The following is a 17,255-nucleotide window of genomic DNA, read 5'->3' on the forward strand; positions in this document are numbered from 1 at the left end:
GATCAATTCTTCCACTTGGCACAATTTTTTTCTGTTTTGGTGATGACTGCATCTATGAAGACAAAGCAGGAATCTCTGATAATTTCACTCCTCTTTTGTAAGCATTTACAGTAGTTCTTAAGTAGTGAGTGCTGTGAATTACTTTTTAGCAAAGTGTACCATAAGCATTGTTCTGTATAATCACAGCATGAACTAGATAGCGTGCAAATTACACACAGGATTTCATAATGACAGAAACACTGTATTATTACAAATTTTGAGAATAACCTTCTACTGTGCCTCAGTATGGAATGAAATTATATCTGTAAAAATTACAGATATATGCCTGGGTGCAGGTAAATTACTGATGGATAATTATTTCTTATCGTCAGTTCCTCTGGGGTGGTCAATCAACCAGATTTTACTGTGTTAGTCAAAGCTGAAACAATGAGCCAGTCTGCTCTCGCCTTCTAGGGTCCTGAAGGCAACATAGAGAATTTCTTGCTAATTGATGTTGAAGAGGAATTACAGTGATGGAATGAAGCACCTGTGAAAGTTTCTGACTGTTTGTACTTTCAGGACAGGTAAAAATCTGCAACAAGCCACACAGCTTGAGAACAGACTCTCCATGACTTTTGTAAGCACTGAAGAAAAAGCTGGTGCTAGACCAAGCTGAGGTCCTCTAGCTGGTCTGCCCTTTAATTCTGCCCTGTGCTTTGGCACTTTTTTTGGCTGGTGTGTGTTACCCCAGCAAGACCCTGGTACTGTACAAAGAAGGGTGCACACGGATAACCACACCTCTGTCTTTATCTGCTGGTGCAGCAGTTGCTCTTGCCACCGTGGTTGGCGGTGGGGGTTTTAGGTGTGCTATTGCCTTTAGTTTGTTCTGGGGCCGTGGGCAACCTGCAGAGGGGAACTGGATGAGAAGCTGGAGGTCAGAGCTGATAAGGCTAATATGGACTGGTCCACCTCTGATGATTAATGTGTTACAGAGTAAGAAAGGAGTAATCTGTCCTTACTGGTTTTGTTGGCCTTTACAGATTCTTTTCTTTTGTCTGTTTCCTTGCGCCCTTTTAACAACACTTAGTGGTTTAATACCTGGGATACTGCTGTGCTTTGTAGAACATCAGAATAGAAAGAAAATAATTCCTGTGTTTTCCAAGTAAATTAGAGGTTTCCTTGAACCTGCCAAATTCTTTATATTCTGATAAACCTAGGTTTTACCATTTTCTGAGGATCTTATAAAAAGAAAGGATTTAACTGCTTAGATTACATACCTGAAATCAGGCCTTGACAAATAGTTTATTGTAATTGCTACCTTTCTTTTGCCATTAAGAAAACAAAAGTCATGTAGCAATGATAATATGGTTACATTCTTCGGCCTTCATTTTCCGAGACCTGTTTCATTGCTAGATAATAACAGGAATTTAAGTTTACAGGGCTGATGGTAAAAATTGTTTTCTTTATAATGAGATAACTTTCAAGACTACCTTCTTACGTTAACACACATAAAACAAGTGACGTGTTTTCCAAAGAGACTCTAAATTAAGGAATTATTTAATGCTTTTGGGTACTTGGTAATGTGAGCTTTGCAGGTATACAAGATTTGCATCCAGAATACGTTTTCTCAGGACGTATGTAGTTGAAACCTGGAGAGGTACTTCATGTGTTTTCTTAAAATATGTCCCTAAATTGAGGACTTTCAAGACAAAATATTAATTCCTTTTGTTCTGTGGGATCGATTTTTGTGGAAACACGTGGGGGTGAAAAGCGGCACGGACTCCGGCAGGCATGGCAACCAAAGACCTTTATTGCTCTTTGTTAGCATCTTTTATAGCAAGCAGAAGTACACACGCGCTACCTGCAGCTTGCAGATAGGTTATAGCCTTGTGTTCACGGGCATCTATGCTCTAGCAGATTGGCCCGTTCTTCCTGATCATGCGAAATGCCTTCATGATCTTTATCTTGTTTTTCTCCTTCCAGCTGCACATTCCTTTCTCCGTAATTTTCTGCTTAAGTGCCTTGTCATGCCAGGTGGTACAGTGTTTGCTCATTAAAACCAAACTCAGGAATGTCCGTTAGCGAGATTCCCATCCCCACAGAAACAGTTTTAAAAATTGACCAAACTATAACAATTCTTTCCATAAGGAGATAATTTTTGTGACATCTATCTACAACAACCAATATTTTTGCTTGCGCTTTGTTTTTGTACCATGCTCTTCTCATATAATGGGATCTCAAGTAAATTGTGATTTCTTTATAATCTCTGATGGGAACAAGAAAAATAATTGAGACAAAAACTGGATAAAACTGTAATGAGAAACTCATTATTAAAAGTGCATGGGCTCAAATGCTGACACAGGTTTACCAAAGTGGAAAGTCCCTATTTAACGATGCACATGGTATCTTTGCCAAGATGAGCACTGATGTAATCCTGTAGTCTTTATGTTCAGAGCTGTCTTGAAAAGGTGGTGACTTCTTTTTTTTTGTTGTGAAAACTGGTTCTGAAGCAATCTGAGGCTGCTAAGGAAATAAATATTAGGAAATCAATACTGACAGAACAGGAACTTTCTGCCTGCAGGGTACATGTTAGATACTTTGTGTTGTGTAGAGTTTGTCCTTTTATTAACCTGAGTCACGTGGTGTGTAGTTGTTGGTTGTGGTCAGCAACAACCCTTTGAGTTTGGTTTTTTTTTTTTCTTTTTTTTAACCCTGTAGGACTTAGGAATGCAGTGCAGCCTTGCCAAGTTTCCTGATAAAGTAATGGAACAATAAAATATTGTGTAATAAAAACTGCATGTGAGTAGTAACTGTTTGTGATTTTTGTCCTGATGGCCAGGTATCTGCTGATGAAGGTAGCGGCTGAACTCTAAACCTAAATATTACTCCTGAGTAATGGTTCATATAGGGTAATCTCAATGATGCTAATCATGGGGTGGTGCTGGCTCTGTTTCTGAAATACCATAGAATCATGGAATAGTTTGGGTTGGAAGGGACCTCTAAAGGTCATCTAGTCCAACCCCCCTGCCGTGGGCAGGGACATCTTCAACTAGATCAGGTTGCTCAGAGCCCCGTCCGACCTGACCTTGAATGTTTCCAGGGATGGGGCATCTACCACCTTGCTGTAAGAAGTTGATAGCCTTGTCTCATATAAAGATCCCTTTTGTATGGTGACAGGAAGGACACAACTTTCTACTGGGATGACAGAAATAGAGTGCATGAGCATTTCTGGGTCATGGTTTACAGCTGTTATGAAGAAAATTGACAACAAACCCTCTGTGTGACCTCTTGGGCGGTGCTGCTTGAAAGCGCCTCCAGGATTGCCTCAGAGGCACTAGACGTTTCCAGCCACCTTGACACAAACTGCTTTTTGGGCTCTGAAAGCTGCGTGTTTGGGACACATGCAGGAGGTGGACTAGTGGTGCTTACTAGACATCCGCCTGCCTTCCTGAATTTAATCCTCATGCTGCAAAAGACAAACGCTCATGTATAGATGTTAGTACACTGCTGCATACAGATCCCCTTGCCGTGCATGATCTAACATGTCATCTCGCTGATACTCCTCTTCCAGCAGGTAAAAGACTCAAAGAGCCTTTGGAGAATCCTACCCCACTTTCCTTCCTAAAAGCAGTATCAGTGTCACCCCCTGCCAAACCTCCCAGTATAGTACTACCTCGGTTCATAGTCAGGTCATATTTAGAAGATGGTCTTCAGAGTTTGCATGGATTAAAAACTAAATTAACTCACTTTAAAAAGAAAATAATAATCTGAGATTCTTCTGAAAATGGGAGTTCTCTGCTAAGTATAACTCCATCTTTTGTTCAACAAATGGGCTTTTCTGATCCATGCCTGGAGTGTAGCTTGTGGAGATGGAAAGTGTTCATTGAAAATGCAAATTATTTTGAGCGAAGAGAGGCAGTCAGTTAGCAAAGAGCTGTATGCCCAAACCTCCAGACCTGAGTCCAGGCTAGTAGTTCAGGGACATGTATGACTTGCTCAGGAGTTACTGTTTGGCAATTTACAGGGCCTGGTCAAGACCCTGGAACCCTTCAGTACGTTGAAATGCTCTGTCTTCTCTAATGTCTAACAATAATCAGCATCAGGTGTTATAGCTGCAAGAAGCAAGGCCTTGGGCAGTTATGTGATTCTCCACTTATAAGTAAAAGATCAAATCTATTTATATGAAAAAAATCAAAGAAGGCCTCTTAGAAAACAAACCCAGTAGAGATTTGTTGTTTAATATTTGCAACTGTCTTCTATTTTTTCTATGATCCTGAATTTGGTCTGCATTGATTTCTTATTTGACATCTGATGTGCAGTTATTTCTGGGCTGTATTTCTAGGAAGACTATTGTTGACATGTAACTGCAGGGTATGGAACTACTATATCGCTTTTAATTCAATACAATATGCAATCCAGCACTTCCCACAAATCAGTGAATAAGTTATTCTAGCCATCTTTTTGCAGCCATTTTGGGTGGAATCAAGTCAAACATGAGAAGACTTTGGCCTAGTGAGAGAGTGGATTCTTCACTCGGATAATGTCATCTGGACTCAGATGAAAAGGCACCAGATTGTTCATTGTAAGAACGAAAGATCAAGATTTAATTTTTAGAACTTGTTTTAGCAGCATGTGGTATTTCACTCTGTCTTTTGTCATATACATAATGGTAACTATGCAGAATTAAAGATACACAGAGAATACTTTAGAATATTTGGGGTTTTTTTTCTATTAGAGCATTCAGAACCAGGTTCATGATATTATTATAGCATCCTCATTCAGATGGAAGGATGTTCACAAAGCCATATCGAAATAAGAACTTGTGTTGTTCCTCTCTTATGGGTACCTTCCTTCCCTCATTCCCTCTGAGATGCTCTTCCTCTTGTTTCCTGTCACGACTGTCACAGAACGTAGACCCTCTCCCATGTTGAAGCTGCTTTTTGAATAGGATTGCCATAAAGAAATGTGGGATTTTGTTTTGCCAGGCAGAATTGGACCTAAATCAGACTAGAGTAGTGTCCAGTCATTCATGTCCTGAGGTGAAACAATTCAGTAATTCCTGCCACCTTTGCGGATGAATGAGATTTTGCATAAACCACAGCGGAAAGCAGCAGAAAGCAGCATCAAGCTAGTAGGCAATTGCACTGTTGGGGAGATTTCATCTTAAAGAACTTGCCAACAGCTTAGGCTGAAGCAGGTTTGGTTTTTTTTTTTAATATCAAGTAAAAATGAAACAGAATCAAAACAGAAGCAAGCACTCCATTTTGATTCAGATGATTCCTCTAAATTTTGTACTTGTATCATCAAAAAATGTTTCCATTTTATCAAAATGTTTTGATAAGCTCTTCTTTTAACCCTGCCATCTGAATTACTAAATCTTAATCACAATATCCCAATTTAGTTGCCAGAATATTACTGATAGCTAAATCAATACAATGGGGGAATTCAGATGACAGTAACCTTACACGTGGAACCTTTATGAGCCTAAGGAGTGTTAAATGGTATTGGTATTCTATGCACTTTGAATTTCTAGCTCTTCTCCTAGTATAAATTATGTAATCTCTGGATTTCAGTGGAGCTCAGTAAACTGATACCAGCTGAGAATTTGTCTCAGCACATTTTATAATTTCTCCTATAATAAATATGTCCTATAATATAATAATAATTCATTCAGGAGCATAGAGTTCGTAACACATTCTTTTCTCCATGCAGAAGTACAACTCTGTTGATTTGAGCAACAGTGCAGCGGTGTAAACAAGGGAGCATTTGTCATGTGAGTAGCAGGCCCACTGAAAGAAAATGTGTTATTTATCTTCCAAAGTGAGTGTGCTCATTGTGATTCTCTTTGAATAGCATTGCTGCCTTATTTCTCAGCTTCACCATCAAATCCGACTGATGCCCATTTAGATGTAGTTAAAATGATGTATGCTTTTGGAGTGTGATATCTAAATTTGAGAACTGCTGCTTTAAGAAAGTATTTTTTTCTTTTTTCCACTAGTTTGCTTATGAAACAAACAGCCATCACCAAAAGATTCCTTTTCCTGAGACAAATTTCTAAAATAGAGATAATGGATTATAGAAATGAAATCTTACAGAAGCTTCTGACAAATGGGTATGACTGCATATTGTATGATGAGACACATGATCTTGCTGAAATTTATGATGACCCTGCCCTGTTTTTTCTGCCAATTTGAACTGTATACCTTATTTTTCCAAAAGTGTGGGGCTGGAGTTTGTTTTTTTTTTTTTTTGTTTGTTTTTTAATGAGACAGTAATGAACTGGAATAACACTGCCAATGTCTGAGCTGGAAAGCCCAGATGAGAAATGAAAAGTGAAGAAACTAGAAGTCCTTGGAGAGAAGTTCTAATCCCTTTGTGCCACCAAGTGAAATGCACACACACACAAAAAAAAAAAAAAGAAAAAAAAAATATTTTAATTGAATACTCGTGCAGGTTGAGCAACACAAAAACTTATTTCAGCTCGTTTTGTTTATAAATATTCTGATACATGGTACGTTTTGTGATTACTTTTAGGATTATGAAAATTCTGTAATTTGAAGTAAAGGTGATAATTTTTCCAGAGGTGTAAAAGATTATAATCATTTTATGGATGAGAAAAGAGAGACTAAGTGACATGCCTGTGTACACAGGAAGGCTTCAGTGGTGGTAGCTGGAGATGGTGTGGTATACTTTCCCAGAGCTATACTCCCATGATACCTCTACTCCCTGTGGCCGATGGAAAATCTCTTCTGAGCTGAAGGTCAGAGCTGTGCAGGCATCTTAGTCTCAAAACACTTCATGTTACAGGAATAAACGATCAATGTGTTTTGCAGTAAAGCCTTCTAGCGCTCTCCCTTGTCACTTCTGTCAACAGTAGAGAGCACATAAAAATGAAAGCTGCTGTGCTGAAAACATTTGAGTCCTCTCCTACGAGCATGTCAGGGCAAAGCAAATTGATACACGGGAGAGTATGATGACTTTCTTTGAGACAGTTCTTCCTCCGTAAGGAGAAGTTGGAGACCCTGCTGGCTCATAAGTCATGGAGAAGTCATTTCAATTGTCAGGATGCTCAAAAGGGTCACAGTTGGGTGAAATGTTTTGATCTAGATATGTTTTGAGTAGAGCATATGTATCTGTCTTTCCAGCATATTCAGTCTAAAAGAAAAGAGGAAGAAGAGTGGAGAGGCGGGAAGAGTTGTCCCTTTGGCAATTTCACTATGAAATGAAACACCTTTTTTTTTTTTTTTTTTTTAGAATTAGAAAAAATTTTTTTGGTTTGAAATTTATTTTGCTTTGGTTACACATGTTAAAAAGAATTGTAGAAATCAAGTGATTCAGATCAGCTGTAAATTAAGTTTGACTTCTTATTGCATTTACATTTCATATATCTGCAAACAGGTTTGGGGTTTTTTTCTGGCTTCCGGCAAACTGAAGATGCTCTTAGTTGCATCTAACAACAAAATAGGAGTGGAGAAAGGGCCGCAGTAAAACTACTTGGAAGATGTAGACAGGATAATTTCTGCAGAGTATCGAAAAGGAGGAATAAGAACTGGAACTGATGCTAAAGAAAACAGAGCACAGAATACATAGTTGAAGAATATAGCTGTCTCTATTTGCCAAGGGAATGCCTCAAGAATATGGTGTAACAGTAAGAAAACATAGGTGACGATTCTGTCCTCAGTTACAGTAGTTTCATGATGGTGTCATTTACTTAGGTCTGAGTCACTAGTCTTACTGATTGCGTGTGGATTTCCCCCCAACCCCAGCTCAGGATTTACTCTTGAGACGAATCTCATTCCCTGTTTATGTAGGTTCGTGTGCTAGTAGCAGATACTCTGGCTGTTCTGAACCAGGGGTTTGCCTCTTATTTTAAAATATCATCAAGAGGCAGATGCTCAGCTGGTGTAAAACTTGGAGATCGATTTCAGTGTGGTCTGGATGATGTGTGCTCTGAAAATGTGGTCCAAGGTCGGTAACAATATTGACAGAAAGAGTACTCATTCAAAGTAAATATTAAAGATAAGTTAGTATTGCAGGCACAGTAATATTTAACACAAACTGTTGATTTTTTTTTTTTTTTTTTTTTTTTCAGTAGAGCATAAACCTTCTCCATTCATCCAGACCTACTGTATGTTCAGGTACGTAATCATTATTACAACTGATATTCAGTGGAAGGTTTTCATAGCAACAAGGCAGTGTATGTTGATCTATTTATGGATTGTGTTGTGTGGTTAGTTTATTTGATTCTTTCACAGCTTAAGTTGTAGCATGTAGAAAAAAAAAAAAGAAATGGTTTAAAATTCATATTACATTTACCAGAAGCAGTGAATACAAGTCATTTGTTTGCTACGTTGATAATAGTATCTGCTTAACTACCAGGACAGAGTCAGGATTAATAATGATATTTTGATGGAATATTGCTCCCAGTCTAAGCAAGAATAAATATTCTGCTGTAAAACAAAGCAGAAATTCTCTAAGTGCTTATAAGCTTTATTGCTTCTTGCAACCATAAGTAAAGGTCAAACCTTTGTTGCTCTTTTATGCTACTTCATATATGCCGTAACTGCATATCACGGCTGTAATTTGTAATTCTCAATGTCATTTTGAATGAATGGTGTAACAGTACAAGTGTAAATCAGTGATATGCCTTGCGGTACTTTATAAAACTAATTATACACCCTTTATTAAACATATCCTAAAGAATGATTTTGTGTTTTTTAGGATGATTTGGATTTATCAGACTTTTTATTTCATTTTCTTACTTGCTTCCGTTTACAGTGGTAAGTGAATATATAATTCCTAAGATAGGCACACAGAGTAACGCAACTCTTCTAGAAGGGGAGATGATTAATAACTGCAGTCTGGTCCTGAGACAGCTGTCTTGCTTCTGCTGCGTTGCGCTCAGTTAAGTTTGGGTAACTCACATAACCTTGTTGCCTGACGTGGAACTTTCTAATGGGGCTTTACTGACATTGTCCTGCCACCCACCCCGCATGCTGACACCTCGCCCAGCACGCACGGGACCATGCTACTGGCAGTTTTCTCTATCGGACTGAGGCTGCATCCAGCTCATAACTGTGAAATGTGTGATGTTCGGTGTCCTACACCCAACAGCAAGGTTAGCAGCTTTAGCAGCAGCTTAGGAAGGGAGCCTTTTGCGGTTGATGGGGAGTGCGGGAGGTGGAGTGGCGCCCCGTGCTTTTCAGCTGACTTTGCTCTAAGCTGGTTCCCCCCAGCACAAACTAGAGCTCTCTAAAGTTTGCGGCAATGTGTGCTGGCTGCCGCAGGCTCAGTCCGGCAGTGCTGGGGTGAGCTGGCTTAAGAGCCTCAGCCCTTTTCCCAGACACTGCCCGCGGGGTAGGAGGCAGGACTGACGGCCATGGTGCAGGAGCCACTCAGGCCAGCAGCCTCACTGAGGGACAGCAGCTGAGCTTCAGAGCCAACATCCTTTTTTTTTAAAAAAAAATAAACAAACCCCACCAACCTTCAGTCTTATTCACACATTGCCTTTGCATGAAATTACTGATTTAAAAAGTATCTGTGTAACACTTACGTACTATCATGCTTGAAAGACTATTGCAATAAGTGTAACTTCAGAACCAATTGTTTTATCGTAAATTATTTTTTAGAACTCTCTCATATGCTGAAAATTAGTGATTGTGTATATTTTTCAATGTCAGTCTGTGTTAATGATTTACCTTGTTCAGTTAGCAAAAGTCAAACTACAAAAATTGCATTGCGTTTCCCTGAAGTTCACTGTGCTGATAAATTATAACTAAGACCTAACACAGGTTTATGTTCAGTAATGTATTAACTGTTTTCTCGGAGGAAAATTAGGTAACTCAGCCTTTTAGCAAAATCTGTTTGGTAAATGTAGTATTATTTAAGGAAATGTTTTACATGGATTGAAATCTCAGCAAAACTAAAATCTTGGAACATTTCTGAGGCCTAGGAAACATATTTTTGTTAAAGTATTCAGAACTGGCATAGTTTTACATGGTACATAGTTTTACAGCATAAATCAATTTTTTTTGGTGTTAATTTACACTAGAAGAAGGTAAATAAGATCAAAAATGTCTGATACAGCAAATAATTGCAATATTCTTTTCCTTTGACTTTAGAATTCGCTTAGAGTGTTCTAAGTAATAGAAAATGCTATTCTGTTAATGACAAAGTTGGGCAAAGAAACTCTACTGAGAATAATAAATACCAATTTTTAGAGAAAGGTCTTGAAAGTGTGTATACCAGCAAATTTGGATGTTTATAAAGTACAAATTTTGTGTTAACAAGAAATTAACCTTTGAAAGATATTAGCATATTTTGCATTTATGTCTAATTTACTTTTTCCTTTTTTGGGGGGTAAATTATAGTTTTTACCCATGTGCAGGAAGCATAGAATTACCTAAGTATAGTTTATAATCACATTAACAAATAAAATGAACTTGTTATATTTTACAACTGCAAAATCCAATATGATACTTCCATTTGTTTTCATTTGAAATAGCTTTTGATACAGTATGATAGCTCTATAGTAACAGATTAAGCAGCTAGATAAAATGTTTTCAGTTGGGTGTCCTCCTATTCTGTAAAAATACAGTATTTTCTCTTTAGCTTTTAGCTAAGAAAAAGCACTTTTGTAGATACAGGAATAAAAATTGGTATATTTGCCAATTTGCTACCCCTTTGGAGGGCAAAATACAAGAAGAGAGTGGGCTCCTCTGCAAAGCCAGCCCTTTTGGGTGTTTTAAGACGGAGATCTTACAAATGCCTTCATTTTGAAAGACAGGAACAGGTTGCTGCTTAGGTACCTTCATTGCACGGCTCTGCAGCGTGAGTGGGTTTCATTAGAGTTCAATATGGGATTGGTGATGAATTCCTGCAGATGCGAAGCGGTAGTTGAGTTCATTTTTATTCTGGGCAGTTCCTGAGACACTATTCCTGTAACAGTATTTTCTTCATTGTAAAGCAAGTCAGAGGGGATTCAAGGTAGAGTGTGAGGGAGCAGAAGGTTTATAAAAGGCTGGGAGCCACTGAAGCTATGCACAGTGGCACCACCTCTGACGCTGGCCTCAGAGCATCCCTAAACAAAATAGAACTGTCTTCACATACAACTTTCAAACTCTTTTTGGTCTCTGCACTTCCTTCTTCTGGTTTTCCTCTTAATGGTGCTCTGTACTGGTCTCTCTCAGAAGGTGCTTCTGCCGCACCTGAGATCTGCCATGAGATGGTCCCTTCCCTCTCTGCCATGCAGATCTGCCTTGTGGCCCATCCTGCTGCTCGGGCTTCTGCCTCAGCTCAAGCTGCCCTGCTCCAGCATCGTATATGAGTCAGGGAATGGGGGGAGACACTCCAGAGAGTTTTATTTCTGCTGGAGAGCAAAGATGAGACTCTCAGAGAAACTGTACTACTTGTCCCCCTCGCCCTCTTCTCCTGCCAAAAGACTGTCTTAAAAGCAAGGTCAATGACAAAGAGGAGCAGTGGCTTCACCCTCTCCTGGTGAACTGTGCGTGCTCCCATCTCTAATAATTTATGCGTTTTGTTATTCCGTATCAGAATGTGTGACTCAGATCTATGAAAATACATACTTCCAAGGAGGAGACCTTGCTACGGTTTTTACACCGAGTGCCAATTACTGCCAAATAGTGTGTACTTACCATCCTACCTGTCTGCTGTTCACGTATTTGCCAGCGGCATGGACTAAAGACCCTGCAAAAAGGTAAAATGTTCATATTTGTGTGGCTTTTGCTTGGTCTCCTGTGATAATTTTAGGAACTTGGTAACATTTTGGCAGAACACAGGCACACAGGGAAAGCTACAGGGTTGCCATGGAAAACAATGTCATGTGTCTTTGAAACTGGTGATCTAAAAGAGTATTTGCTTAAATTCGAAAGATTAAATTTGGCAATGTCCAATCTTTCATACTCGCGTACCAACCCTTTCAAGGAAACAGAACTGACTGTGCACTCCCTCCTTTGTGCCAAATATTTATTGTTGAGGGACAATGTGAGCAATTTCACATCTCCAGTGGTCCCCTCTACTGTCCCCCACCCTCTCTCTTTAGCATATTTTTCTCACAATTAAGAACTTCAGTAGCCTGAGAGGATGAGGTTGTCCTCCCTCTCTCTGTCCAGTGCATTTCTGTCCTCCAAACCTTGGGCTCTGCTTCTCGCTTTAATGAGATCTCTTGGAGCTCCCACATACACTGAGTAATCTCTTCTGCCACCGGTGCCAACAAAGCAGATGCAGCTCTACCCTATCGTTCTACAAATTGCACTTGTTGTCTAAATTTTAATGTTGAGGGATATTGGACAGCCTGCATTTCACCTGAGAAACAATTATGAAAGTCTGTGTTGTACTGCAAAAGCTGTGAATTGCTGCATTTTAAAACACAGGTTTTCCTGCTACTTAAAAGACAGCGATACAGAAATGCTGCCGAAAGTGGATATGGAAGGAGCTATCTCTGGACATTCCTTAAAACAGTGTAACATCCAAATTAGTGGTAAGATACAGTTATTGACATGTATGCATTTTGTGCTCTGTATCATGTAGCAGATGTTAGAAAATTAGCATTTCGAGAAAAAGGAATAGAATCAGGGAAGCAGCCAAGCAGTGATTTGTATGTTCTTTGCCAGATCTCTTTCAAACACAGCTTACAAAATCTTCCACTGCTTTCACCCTTCAGCCCCAATTATCCACCACTGAGGCTCCCCAGACGAGGTAACAGGGAAATTATGCTCCTGCAGTCACTGTTTCATTTGCTAGAGGCAGATGGGAGCACGTGCTTTAACTGGTAGCTCCAGTTCTAAAGATTAGTTTACTACTACAATTTCACTCCAGCAAGCTGCTCATATGGCGTGTGTGACCCTGCTTTATAACTTTGTAGAGCAGATGCCCAGCAAAGCAGAAGTGCATAGTCACAAAGTGATGTTGCTGCCTTCATGATTCTGTGTAACAATTTATTAGCAGCTCCATCTTTTAGTGTATGTGTGCTATGCACAAAGCCTTAGTGTCAGCATGCCATACCTGCGAGTTATCAGCGGGCATATTTAAAGCCTATTAAATGTGTTGTTTTAAATACGTTTTAAACTTGTACCATCATAATGATGTCATTAAGAGGAGATCAGCTTTAAGCATAGCATGGGACTGCAGAAAAACAGAATAAGGAAGAACATATTTATATACTTCCTGACTCTGAGGCCAAATACTGTCTTATAGATGTCAGGCTAATCCTTTAGTGTTATTGGTATAGCACGTCAGCGTGCCAGGGCTAAATGGGTCTTACTTTATGCAAGTTCTCCACTGCAGCTATTGACAAATCAGTTGTGCTTGCTTTTGCTTGCCATTTGCCTTTCAGAGCAGTCGGGACTTTTGAAAGCCCTTTCCTGCCAACGTCCTGTCGCATTTACGTTTCTGAGTAGCTTTGGCCCAGTAAAATAGATTTCAGTGGGATGTTATTCTTTACACAATATAGACTCATTGATATCACTGGAGTTACTTTAGAATCAGACTAATGTCACTAAAATGAAAATCTACCCATATATGTTTAAAAACCCCACCAATGACTCGTGGCTGACGAGTCCCCACCAATGGCTGACTCATGTTCTGTGAAGAGACCCCACTGACCATGAGGCAAAACCTGCCTCCTGCATGGGGGAAGGCTATTTCAAACCCCACGGTCCCAATTCTCCCGCTGTGGAGTGTGAATTAAATCTTCTGACTCAAATAGGAGATGTCTGTTGTTTATGAGGACAGAATTTGCCTTTCAAACTGCTATATGAATTTGGAAATGGGAAAGTATGTTTTAGTATTAATCCTGAGTTCTTGCTTTGATTAATGTCATCGTGGTCTCAGCCATAGTGGTTAGAGCTCCTCTCTCATTTAGGCAGAGGCACTGTCAAAGTCTGCCAGCTTTTTTCTCTGCCGCACGGTACTATACTGTACCTACACTTCTGATTTTGTTACTAGAAGTATATGTGAAGTATGATGTAACTGAAGTAAGCATGGATTATGAGGGCTGTGTCATACAAACTGCTATCTTTTGGGCAGTTTGGGGTGCGGGGTGGGGAAAAGAATAGACGCATGTTTTCAGAACTTGGTTGCTCTTTTTTCACAGCTTGCAGCCCAGATGTCCACATCGGACTGGATATGGAAGGGAAAACTTACGATGTTACTATGGCTGACAGCTATCAACAGTGTCAAAAAAGATGTACCAATGACAACCATTGTCACTTTTTTACACATGCCTCAGAAACATTTCACAATGCAAGCTTTCGGTAAATACAGGTTTAATCCCTTTCCTTGGACAGCACTGTGCTTTAGTAGAGTAAATCTCAGAGCAGTCTAAGATGCCTTGCGAAACTTATGATGTTACTATGGCTGACAGCTATCAACAGTGTCAAAAAAGATGTACCAATGACAACCATTGTCACTTTTTTACACATGCCTCAGAAACATTTCACAATGCAAGCTTTCGGTAAATACAGGTTTAATCCCTTTCCTTGGACAGCACTGTGCTTTAGTAGAGTAAATCTCAGAGCAGTCTAAGATGCCTTGCAACGTTTATTCAAACTTACAGATAGGAAAATGTCTGTAGTATATTAGCTTTCATTTGCCCATTGGAGAGAAAGAGAAACTTGATTATCATAGCACTGAAAAACATGAAAATCCTCTGGAGATATTTATATGCAAATTGTATTGGTAGGTGTGCAGCATTATTGCTCTGTTAAATCTTGCTCTGCTTATTGCTCTGAAAATAGCATCATCAGAGCAGCCGGAGAAATTCTTTCATTTTTATCAGGCCTATTTTTCAGCTGTTAATCTGCTCAATTTTACAAGTTAAACATTGTTCAGCTAGCCCCGTTCCTCATTTGAAGATTGTTCTGGAGATTGGAGATTGCTCTGGCCCATGGCCAGAACATGCACCATGGTAGGAATTCTGGGGCCAGGAGGATGGTGTAGACCAAGGAAGATGGCCTGTTGTCTTACCACTTTCTTTATTCTTTGTCACTCAGTAAAAAATGCTTCTTGAAACATACCAGTGTAGGAACTCCAACCAGCATAAAGGTGCTTGATGAGGTTGTGTCTGGATTCTCTTTAAAGCCATGCCAGCTTTCTGAAATAGGTAACTATTTAAAATCTCTGATTCAGTTTAGTTTTAAGGGTTATGGATGATGAGGTGCAGTCTCTCTCTGACATGTATAAATGTTTCATTATGTAGAATAATTCTAACATAAACTTATTCTTGCAAATATAGTTAGTACTTTCAGGCACAAAGGAGGTTCAGATCTTTTTAATTTTTCCATTTTATCATTTGTCTTACAAAAACAGTTACCTGCTTTGAAGATCTAAAGAATTCTTTCATAAGATTAGCTTGATGAAATTGCCTGCTATCTTTGTACCATGGATACAAAAATGAAAGATAAAATCTCATCAAAGTCAAAGATCAGGAGGAATATAAAGCTTTCTAAATTCTGTTTGTATACCATGTATGCACTTAGAAATTTTTAATGAAGACCTGCAGCTTTCTAATACAACTGGCTAATATTAGGGGACGTATTCTGTGTTTTGCGGGTGATTTGTGATGAAAGCAGTGTCTGTGTTTGTTCCTGCAATCATTACTCATGCAAATCTCTCAAGAGTGTAAGATCAAACAGTGTGTATTTTACTTTCTTATTCTCAATTGAAACATCTTTCACTTTTTTCTTTTTTTTTTTTCTTTTTTCTTTTTTTAAATCTACCTCCACCTTGTCTTACTGTGTGGTATTTTCCCTTCTTAATGGTGGTGATGTTCTTCTGCTTCCATATAGCCTTATTTTAGCTCACAGATAATCTAATTTTCCCATAGAAATCACATTTTGTAGAGACTCTGCATCTTTTTTTCTATATCAATAGGTTTTCTTCAGACTCTGCTAGTCCTACTGTAGGAATAATCTTTGGAAACTATTGAAAAGGTAGTTTTGTTTGGGTCTTAACAATGAAGACACTTAAAGAAAAGTGACATGTGAAGAATAAAAAAAGGAAGAAAAAGTTTTGTAAAGAGAAGAAAACAATTTAGTTATTCCCTCACTATGTGTATGAGAGAGAATGGAGGCAAGATTTTTTTTTTCCCCGCAAACTCTTGCATTAAGGTATACTAGAAAGACACATATTCATGGTTAGGAGAAAAATCACAGTACTCAGGAGGGTCCTGCTCACAGACTTTGAGAAGAAGAGGGGGACTGCAGCATATGCACAAATATCATTTTAAGTTAAAGAAAAAATATCAAAAGCCATTTGAGACTTTATCAAAGACATTTATGGTTTACAACAGTGATGACATGGCAGTAATGATCCAGCACAAATTAAATCAGAATTTCTGAAAGCATGTGAAGGTCAATCTTGTTCCTACCTGTCTTTCCTTTCCTTCTGTGTCTGGCGAGAAAGGCAAGAGGGGAGAGAGAGAGAGAGAGAGAGAGAAGGAATAAATCATGGGATCATAGAAGCCTAGACAGTACTATTGGATCAAGAGGTTATCTAAGGAGGTCATCTGTCCTAATCCAAGACAGATCAGCTATACCTGTCCAGACAGAGATTTGTCAAATGTAGTCATAAAATCTCAGAACCACCTTCTGCCTTGTTGTGTTGTAAATATCTGAAATGGGTTTATTTGAATATTTGTTCTAGTTTTTTTCTGACTGTATTCAGGCTGACTAGTCCTACATTGTATATGTTCCAGTGTCATCATTTTAAAAATAGATGCTTCCCCTTTCAAAGCTTTCGGAATCACAGCAACCCTCTGTGAACACCAAAAGCTAAATTGTACCAAGAAACTTTGAGATTGCTTCAGTCAGATTCTAAGACCACTGAAATCATCAATATTATGGGATTCCTCTGTTTCCTGTTCTGGGGGGGGAGGGGAAGGCAGTTCTTTAGCCTTTCTTGTGTCCTTTGCCATTAGCTTTCCTTCTCCCCTGAGCAGAACCTGAGCTCCTTTCTTTATGCTAATTGAACGGTACTGCATACTTTTCTTTCAAGAGTTTGTTCCTTCCTATTTGGCCTTTCATTTTGTGCCTTTGCCTTTCTGATTTTGTCCTTATGCACACATACTATTACCCATCCGTAGTAACTTGTCTGTATTTCTGCCCTTTGCAAAGTACCTTCCTTGAATATTGAACAAACGATCATAAGATCATGGGTTAGCTTCCCTAAACTTTCAGATCCAGACTTGTGCTTTAAATATAATTGTCTTTAGAAACTATCCATTCTCCTGAACTCTATTTCCATTTAACATGGGATCT

General features: G+C 39.0%; 1 protein-coding gene across 1 annotated transcript in view; it reads left to right on the forward strand.

Moving 5' to 3' along the window:
• Positions 1-8,701: 8,701 nt before the first annotated feature.
• The window catches only part of LOC103897379 (coagulation factor XI), a 17,578-nt gene continuing 9,024 nt past the window's right edge, over positions 8,702-17,255 (forward strand). The window contains exons 1-5 of the mRNA XM_009277382.1: positions 8,702-8,759; positions 11,533-11,695; positions 12,372-12,478; positions 14,093-14,252; positions 14,991-15,100. Of these exons, the coding sequence (XP_009275657.1) occupies positions 8,702-8,759; positions 11,533-11,695; positions 12,372-12,478; positions 14,093-14,252; positions 14,991-15,100 (598 nt within the window). The remainder of the gene's footprint in view (positions 8,760-11,532; positions 11,696-12,371; positions 12,479-14,092; positions 14,253-14,990; positions 15,101-17,255) is intronic.

This window comes from Aptenodytes forsteri, unplaced genomic scaffold, assembly GCF_000699145.1.
Source record: "Aptenodytes forsteri isolate BGI_AS27 unplaced genomic scaffold, ASM69914v1 Scaffold65, whole genome shotgun sequence".
NCBI lineage: Eukaryota > Metazoa > Chordata > Aves > Sphenisciformes > Spheniscidae > Aptenodytes > Aptenodytes forsteri.